Source organism: Schistocerca nitens, chromosome 1 (assembly GCF_023898315.1).
Source record: "Schistocerca nitens isolate TAMUIC-IGC-003100 chromosome 1, iqSchNite1.1, whole genome shotgun sequence".
NCBI lineage: Eukaryota > Metazoa > Arthropoda > Insecta > Orthoptera > Acrididae > Schistocerca > Schistocerca nitens.
Window position 1 is genome coordinate 547,145,119 of NC_064614.1, and position 13,609 is coordinate 547,158,727.

At 37.9% G+C, this 13,609-nt stretch overlaps 1 protein-coding gene across 3 annotated transcripts in view; it reads right to left on the reverse strand.

Moving 5' to 3' along the window:
* Nucleotides 1-725: 725 nt before the first annotated feature.
* Nucleotides 726-13,609, reverse strand: part of LOC126254123 (cation-independent mannose-6-phosphate receptor) — a 633,915-nt gene continuing 621,031 nt past the window's right edge. For 2 of the 3 annotated variants that reach the window (XM_049955284.1, XM_049955287.1), the window contains one exon: nucleotides 726-898. In XM_049955284.1, coding sequence (XP_049811241.1) covers nucleotides 812-898 — 87 coding nt within the window. In that variant the 3' untranslated portion in view covers nucleotides 726-811. Of the gene's footprint in view, nucleotides 899-11,669; nucleotides 11,741-13,609 lie in introns of all 3 variants that reach the window. The other variant, XM_049955285.1, reaches the window with a different exon arrangement.

Here is a 13,609-nt window from a genome sequence, read left to right on the forward strand (position 1 = left end):
TATCACAATTACATTTGCAGTACATCAAAGCAGTGCAACAGGAACTATTGAAAATGTAATTTAATCACTAAAAATCAAGTGTGCAAAACTTAAACTCTATCTACTCAAGACTATTCACATATAACATAGCAGTAAACATTTCACCATAAAATGCCACATATGAAAAGACTGATGTTTATAAAATATAGAAGTAAAAGGACTAATATGGCGAATCTATACCAAATAAAATGTTGTTGAAGTTTCTGCATTAAACAATGAGGACTGAAACCTCCTTATGAAACAGATGCTGTGTCACACAAACTAATATTCATAAAATCACACCATAAAACACATTTAGACAAAATCCACTGTTTCAGCAAGCTACGGAGTTCAGTTTAGCAGGTAATAGAACTGCTATGTAGATTAGCCAAAAAGCAAGCACTTTTTGGTGCAGATTAAATTTCAATTTTAAGTTTTGTCAGCAAAAAATAGCTGAATAATGTTCTCACTAAAAGCATTGCAATTATATTTCTGTCAGTTTTATACAATTACAAAAAACAGTCTCCATATAAAACTATTACACAAGTCTTCAAAGAGTCTCTCTGAAGCAATAAAGTAATAGTATGATTCAAATTACAAAAATTTTCCTGCTCTTCACCAAGTAAGAAAACAAATTTAGCAGAATATTTTTTTATAGGAATTAAATATAGCTAAACACATGTCAAAGCCCCCCCCCCCCCCCAAGACACAGACATTAGGCACTGAGAATTTGATAGATTATTTTTGGATTCTAATTTTTGTGCTTGATTGCATCATTGGTAAAACGTAATGCTCAAATCCTAATCATTTCTTCATCGCTCTCACCAAATCCAGTATCAGCTGAAGCATTCATCATCCTCACTTCTCCACCTGAACTGAGCTGTAACAAAACAAGTCCTAACATTAGTATTATTCAATCTATCCTTCACAGAAAGTGAAAGGCCTGCAAGTCTCTCTCTCTCTCTCTCTATCTATCTTAACACACACACACACACACACACACACACACACACACACACACAAAGCTTTGATAATCATAAAAGCAGAATGCAAATATTAATGCTGAAAAGCAATATCATCTTTTTGTGCCTCCTGACTGTTTAATGCTACTGTCTTTACTCATTTCACAGTTTGTATTCCACTTGGAAATTTCCATGATAGGATTTAAAACCATGAAATGATTTTCATGTATCTGACACAGTTAATTGAATACATATTTCATTTATTGCTTGTCCTCTTTTTATAGAATGGACACTGTGCGAAACACTGTTTATTGACTTTCAATCCCTAAGTGCAAAGACTTCCAAGGCCAGTAGCAATCTGAACAGAATTCCTCTGTGCATTAGGCCGTATCATTTTGGAAATCACTTAAAAGTGATGATTCAGCCATCTTTGCAGTGTTTCTCTTCAGGGTGGCTAAACTGTTGGTTTCTTATTATGGTCTTACCTAAATACCACCCTATTTCTGTCATCACTTGACAACCAATGTCACTTTCCTTAACATCACGCGACAATTCAAAATCCATGAAAGTCTCTTCGGGTTTGCTGCCTGATCCTAAAATCAACTTGACTCAATATTTCGGCATTTAAGATTGGGCGAATGTTAAGGAATTTTAACATTAAGAGTGTGTTCCATCCACCTTCTAAGATTAGGGCTCTGCTCGGCTCTGTGAAGGATGATTTGGGGCTTAAGAAACCTGGTGTGTACAAAATTCCGTGTCAATGTGGGAAAGCTTACATTGGCCATTCGATTCGCACAGCGCATGACAGGTGTGTGGAACATCACCGTTATAGGAGGCTACAACAGCCGGGAAAATCGGCGGTAGCAGAACACTGCCTAAATGAGGGACACAATATGAAATTTGAGGAAACTGTGGTGGTTGTCAACATTTTCGGTTTTTGGAACAGTGTCTATAAAGAGGCGATTGAAATTAGGTTGGCTGATAATTTAATTAACAGAGACAATGGGTTTCCAAAACTTAATGTTCTTCGGTGCGGCCTTGTTGCGATATATTGTTGCCAGCAGTGTTTCACTAAGGGCGGCGCCACCATCCCTGTTTTGGAAGGCAGAAACCGTGATGGGCGGCACATGCGTCGTGTACTGAACGGTGGCCTATATAGGATGTCGATTTGCAACCTGACGTCAGTTCTCAGCGGGACTCACCAGCAGAAGCAGCATTTTCCTGAAGATGGCAACCAGTTGGATCGCCGAAATATCGAGTCAAGTTGATTTTAGGATCCGGCAGCAAACCCAAAGAGACTTTCAAGACTTATTACGCCGGGAAAGCCTACGTAATCACAATTCAAAATCCAGATTCCTCCGCAAGGGTAATGAACTAGCAGACAGTTGGCAGGCAATGGTGAATTGGCATTTTGTAGCCACAGGCAGTTTTTTCCTACAGCAAGACATCAATGCCACATGGCAGCTCTCTCATGATGACTTGTTTATGGACATTCAAGTTTTGAGGAACTGCTGGCTGGCAAATATGAATGAGTGTTGTACATTAGACGGGAATCATCGCCAGCATCACAGTGCACTGCGGTTAGAGCATTTAATTCCCCCCCCCCCCCCCCCCCTCCGCCACCGACTGGTTTGATGCAGACCACTATGATTACCTCTCTTGTGCCAACCTCTTCATATCAGGATAGCACTTACATCAAATATCCTATTTTATTCGTTACATCAATCCAATCTCTGCCTTTTGCTAGCTACTCTACAGCTCCTCTAGTACCACAGAATTCATTCCCTTACATAATAACTCGTCATACCATTTCATCCCTTCTTATAAACAGTGTCTTCCACATTTTTCTTTCCTCGTCAATTCTGCAGATAAACACTCATTTTTTATTTAACCTGTCCACTTAATTTTTAACATGCTTCTATAATAAACTTCTTCTGGGCTTCAATTTTCCGGTTTCCTCATAATTCATGATACACCTCCATACATTTCTGTGCTCCAGATGTACATTCTCAGAATTTTTTTCCTTGAAGTAAATATAATATTTGATACCAATACACTTCCTGTGGCCAAGATTATTCTCTTTGCTTGTTCCAGTCTGTTTTTATGTTTCCCTTACTTTGTCTATCACACATTTTGATTCCAAGGTATCAGAATTCTTTCACTTTATCTACCTCACAGTCCCCAGTTTTAAAGGTTGCTCAGCACTATTCTCATTACCTTCATCTTTCTTCAGGTTACTCTCAATCCATATTTTGTCTTCAGTACACTGTTTATTCCATTCAGTATCTACTGTCTTTATCAATCTGACTGAGCAATGTCATTGCTGAAACATAGTATTCTTGCACTCATAATTTTAACCCCACACTTCAACTTATGTTTTATTTCTACCACTGTTTCCTCAACAAACAGACTGAATACCAGGGGAGAAAGGCTTACATTACGTTTGGTCAAATGTTTGAGTGGAGCAGAAACAAGACTCCCAGAAGTTACACAAGTGATTTTTGTCCTAATTTTCATAGCCAAATGAAGAGTGGTAAATGAACATCAAGATGATACAGAAAAACTTTCAGTGATTTGATGGAAAACTGAAATATTTCATGAACAGCTGCTGCTACGTAAATCAAATGTCAAGAAGTTGCAGATACATGAAAGAGCTAAATGGGAAGCAAAAACAGTAATCTAAAACAGATTAATGACAATAATTTTAAAAAACCTTTTTACAATATATATGACACCACTTGAAAAGAGAACAAATCACACTGCAGTTACAAAACTGTAATGAGCTAATGGAAACTTGCTAATAGCAATTGAATGTAATGGGTATGTAAAAATACACAGCAAATGTAATAACAAAAGATAAATCAGTGCCACATCCAAGAACGCTCATAACAGCAGGGTAAACAAAAATGCAGGAACGTTAATAAAATAATTCCAAATGAAAAAGGGATTCCTGTGACATGGCCACATGTATGCTGCAAATGCCAGAGGGCTGCGGAGCCCAGGCATCAATTTAGGTATTGCAATAGTTTCTAACAGGATCCATCTACTGTTTTTTCTGTTCTATATGGTTTTATTTAAGGTTCTCTTGGACCCTTTTAGAAACTATTGCAATTTATAAATTGATATGTTGGCTCTGCAGCCCTCAACGCATTTGTGAGACACACAATGCACAGGCTGTTTCTTTGGCCACATCATAAAATTCCCTTATGCAGTTGCAATCTTTTATTAATGTTCCTCTACTTTGTTTACCTTCCTATTAAGAGCATTCTCGGATGTCACAGTGGCCATCTTGTACTATTCCATTTTCTGTGTATTTTTACATTCTTATCACATACAACTGTTACTAGCAAGTTCCCATTAGTTCTTTAGTGTTTTATAACTGCAGCCTGATATGTTCTCTTTTTAAGTGGCATCAAATATATTTTAATAAGTTTTTAAATTGCTGATGTTAAGAAATGTAGTTATTACGCGGACTGTATATCGTGGCAGTCAGCCACGACAGTAAACAAATGAGAACTACGACTGCTCGAGGGGAGAGGTGCAGTGCGGGGAAACAAGCCCTGCCTCCTGCTCAAAGGGCTGCCATCCTACATCCACATTCTGCACAAAAGCATAACTGATGTAATGGTCATAGGGATCATCGATTCCTTTTGCTGTGGTGAGAGTCGCATTCGAATACCTTTATCCATCAGGATTAGTCTCTTCATTCTTAAGAAAAGAAAACAAGTAATCCACAACACAAAGTAAATTGGAGTACACAAAGCATTTCGTGGTGGCTACACTGCATTTGTTTGCTGCGGCTGGCCGCGGTAGTTCAGGCCCGATCTCTACTGTTATCTTACACAACCACAGTTCAAAACACTCCCCACCTAAAACTGCCATGATATAGTGTTCGCATAATAGTGTAATCTGTTTATGTTTGAGTCTTTGTGCTATCTAGCCCACACCCACAATCAGTTCTGTTCCTGTGTTGGGAGGACATGCTTAGCTGGTCAGTTTCTACACTACAAGCACATGTTGTATAAATGACTTTGTGCTGTGTACATCATGATGAGCCTGTTTTAATACTTGGAAGGTACATAACCGGTCTATATTTTACCAATTTTTATATTCCCGTTTCTCCCACCACCCATAATTAACCTTGGTTAATTTTACATTTTTATTTTTACTTCTTGTTACGTCTTTCATGAATCTGAAAAGATCCTTGATGAGCGGATATTATATCCAGAATATTCTTATTCCTATTCAATGTCTTTTAGCAGCAACTGATGGCTGAAGCTTATCCTATTACTGTCCCTTGCATGCAATGCTGCACATCTTAGAACCATGCCTAAGTTTTGTCATATTAATTTTTGTTCTGCGTCTCCAGATAATCTGATGATACCCTACAGGGGTGAGATGTTAACTGTTATTAATAAAAACAATTTTGCAACCACGGCTGTTTTCATTCAAAAACATTCAAAATGGGTTGCAGTATCAGACTGCCAAAATGAAATGGAGCCAATATTAAGGAGTAGAATTTATTTTAAAACAATTTCTTCACTTCGCTATTGTTGATAAAAAGATTATCAAATTTGTGGAAGATACAGTTGCTATGTGTAACAAATATACAACAAGTGGTATGATAAATTTCAACAGTATTAACTTTCTAAAGCATTGGTTGGAAGTGCTGGAGATCAAGCTGTTTTATTATTTTACTGATTTGAAAATCGTCGGCAGCTACATATAAAACCTAGAATCTGTAGTATGAACACACAAGAAAAATTTGTGAAACATCTACAACTCATGGCACAAATGGAAAACGAAATTATTAGTTATAGTGAAGGTCATTATTGACCTGGAGGGCGTATCTCCTTTAGGAAAGAGTCTAGATTATTATTTTTTTAAGTGGAAATCTGATGATACTATGCATATTGTAGCATTAAAACTATTAAAATACACAGCATGCCTTGTTGTAAGATGTGCTATGTCGTGATATGCCAGCAATGGTTTGTACAAATCCATAAATCCTAATAAATTCTATTACACTGTATCACTCAACAAACTTGTTAATGTAATTATTTCTTTTTGTATTCATTTTAATAAATACAATTCAAAATTTCTACCATGTTGATAAATTTAAAATACAGAAAATTTTGTAATTTTTTGTGTCACTTGGGATTCTCATGAACTGAAATAATTCGAAAATGTACTCAGAATTATGTTCCTCACCTTTTGTGCTCTAAAAGGTTTGATCATAAACTGTCATTTCAACATAGGTAATCTGAAAGTCAAACCCAGCATTCTGCTTCTTGATCATGAGTGACTGTAAGGGAATTTAGCTGATATGGCAGGTGATACCATGTATTTATGGCATGTTGAAGTTGTGATGTCATGGTTCGTGCAAAAACAGTGTGGTGATTAATGATTTGCAGTCTAGCAGTACCACTGGGCTGTCACCATTCCCCTCAAATTAGCACACGAGAATCTTGAAAAATTGCATCGCAGATCAATGAGTAACATGTAATGCTTTGTTTCGAAACCAAGTTTTTTTCTCTAGAACATAATGTGATAGACATTTTTTTAACTGATAGGGGTCCACTGCTTAAGGTTTTTATATGATTTTACTGCAAGGCTTCATAGTGTTGTTGTTGTGGGTGAAGGATGCTCAGATCTGTAAGCATCAGGACCCAGTTTGGGTTAATGTAAAGTCAGCAGATAAAAATTAGCCAAAAAGTACAATAAAAAAATTGTTATATAAAACATAGTCTGCATAATAATCTAAAACTGCCTAAATGCATACAAAACAAAGAGCTAATTAGTTAAATGAAATTGAGCCACAAGTTCACATTTCCTTCTCTGCAGTCCGCAACTGTCCACAGAAAGGCAATGTACAATACTGGGATGTGTCAGGAGTACTTCAAGGACCTATACCACAGAGAGATTGTCAGTTTCACCAAGTGCAGAAACTTTCCCTTCACTTCCAGTAACTCCTCCTCTTAATTATGTATGCTATCACTCCTGGACAGTGAGCTGGTAATGGGGACTTAACATGGCTGCATGTTGTACAAAATTCATCAGCTGAAAGAATTCTTGAATGGACTGGCAGGTTGCTCTAGTGACCACATGCAATAGATGACTTGCACTGTACTCAGAAGGGACCGATGGCCTTTGTAGTCTGGTCCCTTCAACCCCCACAAACCAACCTGTACTCAGAAATGCAGAGCAGATGAAGAATTTGGTATTTTCAATATGTCGCAGCTGTCCACCACTCTCAAGATTAAATGTGCTGCTGCTGCTGCAGCTGTGAACTGGCTCAGTAGGATGATCTTGAGTGCATAATTGGAGCAAACTGCTGAGCAGCCAAGGGTGCCCCTCTCCCCCTCACTGCCACTTAGAGCCATTAGCATAAACAGTAACATCTTATGCCAATACCACCATGCCATATATTCGTTATGATGATGAAATCAGGAGTCTTCCTGTCAAATCTTTGTAAATCTAAATTATCTATGGACATTTTGTGTGTCCAGCATGGAAGGTGACTCCATTCCTGTGTAAGGAATGAAACTATCTACGCAAATACTGTAAGGTACCATGTCTGAATAAAATCTTCCCGGTTTTCTAGCCGCATCAATTCAAACAAAATACTCATGCTTTCGATGGCTACCTCTACCACCATCATCAAGAGTAAAAACCACTGACTGCCGGGGATGGTATGGTTTTCCATTTATATAGGCACCGTTGCAGCCTCTGGCGAGTTGAGCAGGACTGAGTGATGTCAAGTGGCACATTTGACAAGATATGCTGCGCCCTATCAAAGACAACATAGCTCGTCATGTGTCCATTGCGTATGCGTCCCTTGAAAACATGACACCAGCTATATAGGCCAAACTGATCAGACAGTTGCAGAGCATTTAACTGAGCACAAGTGACATAATAAACAAACAGAGCTTGACAAGTTGGCTATAGCAGAATATAAACAGGCATAAAATACAGTTTGAAAAGACAAGAGTCTCAGCTCATGCATCAACATATTGGGATTCTGTTATAAAAGAGGCACCCGAGATCAGTTAAACAGCAACAATTTTAACAGGGATCAGGGGTACACATTTAGTACGGCATGGGGATGGGCACAGGATGTTGAAAGAAAGCAAAGGCAGATGCTTGATGATTTTATGAAGGCAGGAGCATCAGTTTCAATCGTGGCACTGGCTAGTCACACCACTTGACGTTGCAGCTGTGTGTGAGCTGTCCAACTCGCCTTCTGGCCACACGTTGTCTTGGCTCTCTCTGACTGGTGGCAGAGGCTGCAATCATGCCTGTATAAGTGGAAAACTGTCCCAGCCCCACTGGTCAGTGGATTTTACTCCTGACGAAGATGACAGGGACGGCCATCAAAAGCTTGAGTATTCTATTAGAACTGACATGGCTAGAAAACCGAGAAGATTTTATTCAATTGGGAGAGACTGTCTAACAAATGTGACGTTGTTGGAGTGTGAAGCAGTTAGAACAGACAATGGCCCTGTCTACAATACTAGAAAAATTATAGCGGATAAAGACAGTCAAATAACAGAAAGCATGTCAAACACAGAGCCAAGCATAGGCCTCTCTCAATGGTAGAAAGGAATTGGCATTGTACCACATCCTGACACCAGTACTTGGGCTGGTGTCACCAAAGATGGTATTCCCACACTTAAATGAGATCCCTGTGCCCATCCACATAGACTTTATTAAGAAGCAGTACCTTGATTTGAGAGGTCTCATGGAAGAGATTACAGGTAGCAGCTGCAACAGATTTCTTTGCTGGGTAATGATGGAGATTAAAATGCGTTATAAGATTAATCAACCACAGCTACAGTTGTTTTGCAGTACTAAAACTGAAATTGTGGCAACTTTATTACAGATGACACAACCCACAAATACTGAAAAGAAAAATACAATACAAGTAGGTAATCTATAATCACGTAAGGCGTCTTATCAGACGAGATCTGAGAACCTTGTTTGTGAAGAGGCAAATTGGGAAACAACAACATTCACTCTCCATGACAGGGAATGCTAATAGAGATACTGACTCTGCTACAGCATAACCTTCCAGATATATCAGCTACCTGACTTGAAGCTGCATCTTCACAATGCAGCACCTACTAATGGTGATAATGATATCATTACCACATCAGCAGTAGCATCTTCAACATTCATGAAGATTTGATCTGGAGATTTCCTTCTGTTTCTTTGCAAACTAGAATGTGGTGGTATTGGTAATGCTAATGACTACAAAGATTGTATGGCAGTAAAACACAGTGACAATCAGAGCTTGTTTCCAAATACAAGTGCTTCCCAAAATATGTACCGGTCAAACCAGTAGAAGAATGACATTCTGAACGTAGATGTCTCGAGGTACGCATTTCAGCTACTGCGGCATAAAGTTTCATCATCTTTGGCGCATGCAGTTGTGAGTTGTAGTGGTGCATATCAGAACACATTTCAGTGCTTCTTTGAATTGTGAAATGCATGACATGAAGGAACAATGGATTTGCATCAAATTCTGTCCCCGAGTTGAAGAAAACTGCAGCTGAAATCCACCACATGCTGACAGAAGCATTTGGTGAACATGCACTGGGTCAAGCAAGAATGTTACAGTGGTTCATGCACTTCAAGTTAGGCCAAGAATCTGTGGAAGATGACAAACATTCTGATCGACTGTCAACCTGCAAACCATTGGAAATGATCATGAAAGTGTGTGACTTGACTTACTCAATATAGGTGTTGCCAATACATATACTGATAGCAGTAATGATCCAGAACAACTTATTTTGTGACCTTTGAAGGTATGATAGAGTGATGCTGGCCACCAAGAACCAGATTTCCAAGCTGTACATGCGAGTGGATGTAAGGGCTCGTGTCAGGGTACAAACTGGTTCTCGATTGTGAGGGCAAGCCCTTTATTAGTCGTGTTGATAGTAAAATTAATAAGGCAGTTACTACTGAGATGCTCATAGATTTTAGTTGCAAAATTCTGACCAATTATGCGCAGGAAAATCTATGCCCCAGCAGAGAGTTTGGCAATTCTTTAGGTTTATTTCAGACTTCCAAATGTTGCACAAGTGGTAATTTTCAGGTTAATTTTGATCCTCTAATTCTGCACCAAAGGGTAATTCTGTCGAAATATTGATAGTGTTCCCTGGGAGTGAATAAAAGTCTACAGAAGACTTGAGTTCATTAGCATGAAGTATCATTCAACCACCATCCAGTTTGGGATTGGATGTTATTGCCAACAACAAACAGCACTCCATAAGAAGAGACTCAGTAATCAAAATGACTATCTGAAATATCCACATTGGCGTAGTTTCCTCGTTGTGGTAAATAAGGTCAAACTCTTTCTTGATATCAAAGAATATCATTATAATACTATAATTTCTTCTAGCACATGTACTCTTCTAAAGACACATACTGACAAATTGTGAAATACTTGTTATAGAAAGCAGAAAAAGGTTTAGATAGGCACATATTTAGAATGTATTTAAAATAAGTTAATGAAAGTGGTGGAAGAAGGTTCAGGTGTCAGTTGCATATCTGATCACAGACTGGGGGTTAGTCTTTTTCTTGGCATCTAACAACACAATATATTGCTGTTTTAAAAGTTAACTGTCTTTCTTTACACAATTCTAGAATTCCCTCCACATAACCCACACTCAGGGGTGTTTAATTTACACCAAACAGTGATGGTTTTCCTATACTTCCAGCTTTGTTTTTGACACTGACAATTTCCAGCATGACAAAAGTATACTGCTGCTTTACAACTAGAGTCCAATCCTAACTTTGGTTTCACCCACATAACTTCATGTCGGAATGCTTTCCTTGCTTTCTCATTTTTTTTAAATTTTCTTAAGTTTACATCTATAAGTTTCTAAGATACTGTGAAACGTTACACTGTACACACTGCACTGTATCAGTTGCAAAGTTGACTACTATTAAAAATATCAAAAACTTATACAAACCTAACTGAAAAAAGTCCTAATGAAATAACAGAGTAATCCAAACATAAAAACTGCATGCACATAAAGCTACATTATGGCTGAAACTTCTTGTAGTCATAAAATACTAATGCACAACAAAATATTTTAATGCCTTTCATTCTGTACTAAGGAATCTGCAAATATTGAGGATTGTTGATAGCTAAATAAGTAAAAATAAAATTAAGAATCTAAGAAGCTACAGTAACATGCAAAATAAAAATCTAACACAACATGGTAACAAAAACTGCCTAGTATGATATGACTCCAAGAAAGATAATTCAACAGCATTGTGTAATAGGTTACAAATATCCCTTCCTTATATATTCTAATATGTTTTGGCTGTTATTGGGATAAAACCTAAACATCTCTCCACAAACCAACAAAAATAGCAGTAACAAAGGCCATAAAATACAAAAGAAAATAAAATTACAAATTGAACACTGACACTAGCATGCAGCTACTCTCTCAAAAACAAATAATGGTAGTAGTTTTTGGTACAACTAATACTACCATTTGTACTTCCCGTGCATGATTAGTTGTAATGTGTGAGTGCGTGCATGTGTGTGTCTGTTTGTACATGCTAACTACCCACATGCAATCATGCAATCCAAAGCCCATATATATGCTAACAGGCAATCCACATGCAATCCACACCCAAGGTGGCCAAGTGTAAAGAGACTCATACAACACTGACTTGTCTGAAAGCCCTAAACTGTGGTGAATGTCCAGTCCCTTCACCTAAAGGTCACTGCTATCATCACTCGCCTGCAACGAAAATTAAGCAATAAACACAAAAGTGCGTGTGACATGCAAGTAAATTATATGGACAAAAAAACAAACGTTAAGAAAAGCTCACAACAAGATGGTTATATACTAGCAGATAAGCTCCATTTTCATAAGCATTGCTGCCCACAAGAAAAACAGGACCAATGTCTGCTTTTTGCACAGATGGCACACAAGATGATTTCACAAAATTTTAACATTACACTTAAACCAAGTACATAAGTTGATACTTTAAATATCACTGACAGAATTAATGAAGAATGAGCACTATGCAACATTTAGGACAAAAAAAAGAATACCCAAATCTATTTAACGTAAGCTAATATTATGCACAAACAATGAAGATTTTGCTGAATATACATATCCCTTGGTTTATCACCACAAATAAAAATAATGTGTCCATAAATAAATAATGCTGGCCTTATGGGCAATTAATAGATATTCAGTTCCAACTAGTACATTCAGACACTATATACTATCTACTAGCAGCAACTTATTTTTCTGTGATTATCAGATTTGTTTTAAGTTTACGTAGATCATTTTTAATCTTCCTCCTGAACAGGGCAGATGTAAAGGTAACCTAAAGCTTTGTGTCAATCTGTATTCAGGAGATAAAAGCTGCGGGCTGCAGACAGACAAAGCATGTGAAAAGTAAATCTGTCACTTCCAAGCACACAACAAAGAATGAAAATAGAAAGATTTTTTCATTAGATATAACATTTTCCAAACACTATTTGTATGCCTGAACTACTTGCTACTGTTTCTATTTCCTGTATTTTCCAACAGCTATTTATTTATGAGGTTCATCCAGAATGGAAGCCTCACGTTTTGTGTCTTCGACAATTTGTTTATTTCACATAATGAAACTTACACACTGATGATGTGTCCAACACTGGAAGATGAAACATTAGGCAAGGAATTGTGCCTCTGACCACTACCTAATGCCCATAAAACAAAAATCACAACATACTTACTGTCTTTCGACATAGTTGCTCATTCCTTGTGATAATTCTACTGATTGATATACGTCAGTAAGAACCAATTACCCGACCCATTTTTCAACATAATATTCTAGTTCTATGGCCCTCCCAAGCGAGTCCAAATGCTCCACAGGCTTCACACAAAACTTGGTGAATATTCCCCACAGTGTCTTTCCCCTTTATAAGACGTCAGTAATGACACACTGCTTGTAATATGCATCACTTTCAGACACATTGCTGGAGCTATGCTATTTGTTGGACGGAACTGAAATTTTGTGCATGCACGCTGAAAAATTCCAAGAATTCACACCTATCTTACAACCCCCCCCCCCTCTCTCTCTCTGAGTGGAATCATTGTCAAAATGCCAATTTTGTGCAATTACTATAATCTTTCCTCTTTAAAATCATTAATTACAGCGTAATGTAGCTAGCTTTCATATCTAATAATTTACTGATCATATGTACACCTTAAATTGTCTGGATCATAACATGACCAGTGATCTACACTACATAAACAAGCCACTAGAAATGCCATTTGAAGTTCTTCATGTGAATAATAATCCAGAAAGGTGGCTTGATGGATTGAGTAGGACAGGTGTAGGAAATGCGGCAGAAGGTGTCAGGGTTCTGGAGGAATGTGGATACGATGTCACCCTCGATCGAGATCACAAAGATGTCATCAACAAACCTGAAACAGGTGACGGGTTTGGGATCCTGGGTGTTTAGGAAGGATTTCTCTGAATGGTCCATGAATAGTTTGGCATAGGATGGTGCCATGAGGGTGCCCAAAGCTGTATCCCAGATTTGTATGTAGGTAATGCCTTCAAAGGAGAAGTAACGGTGGATGAGGATATAGTTGGTTATGATGAAT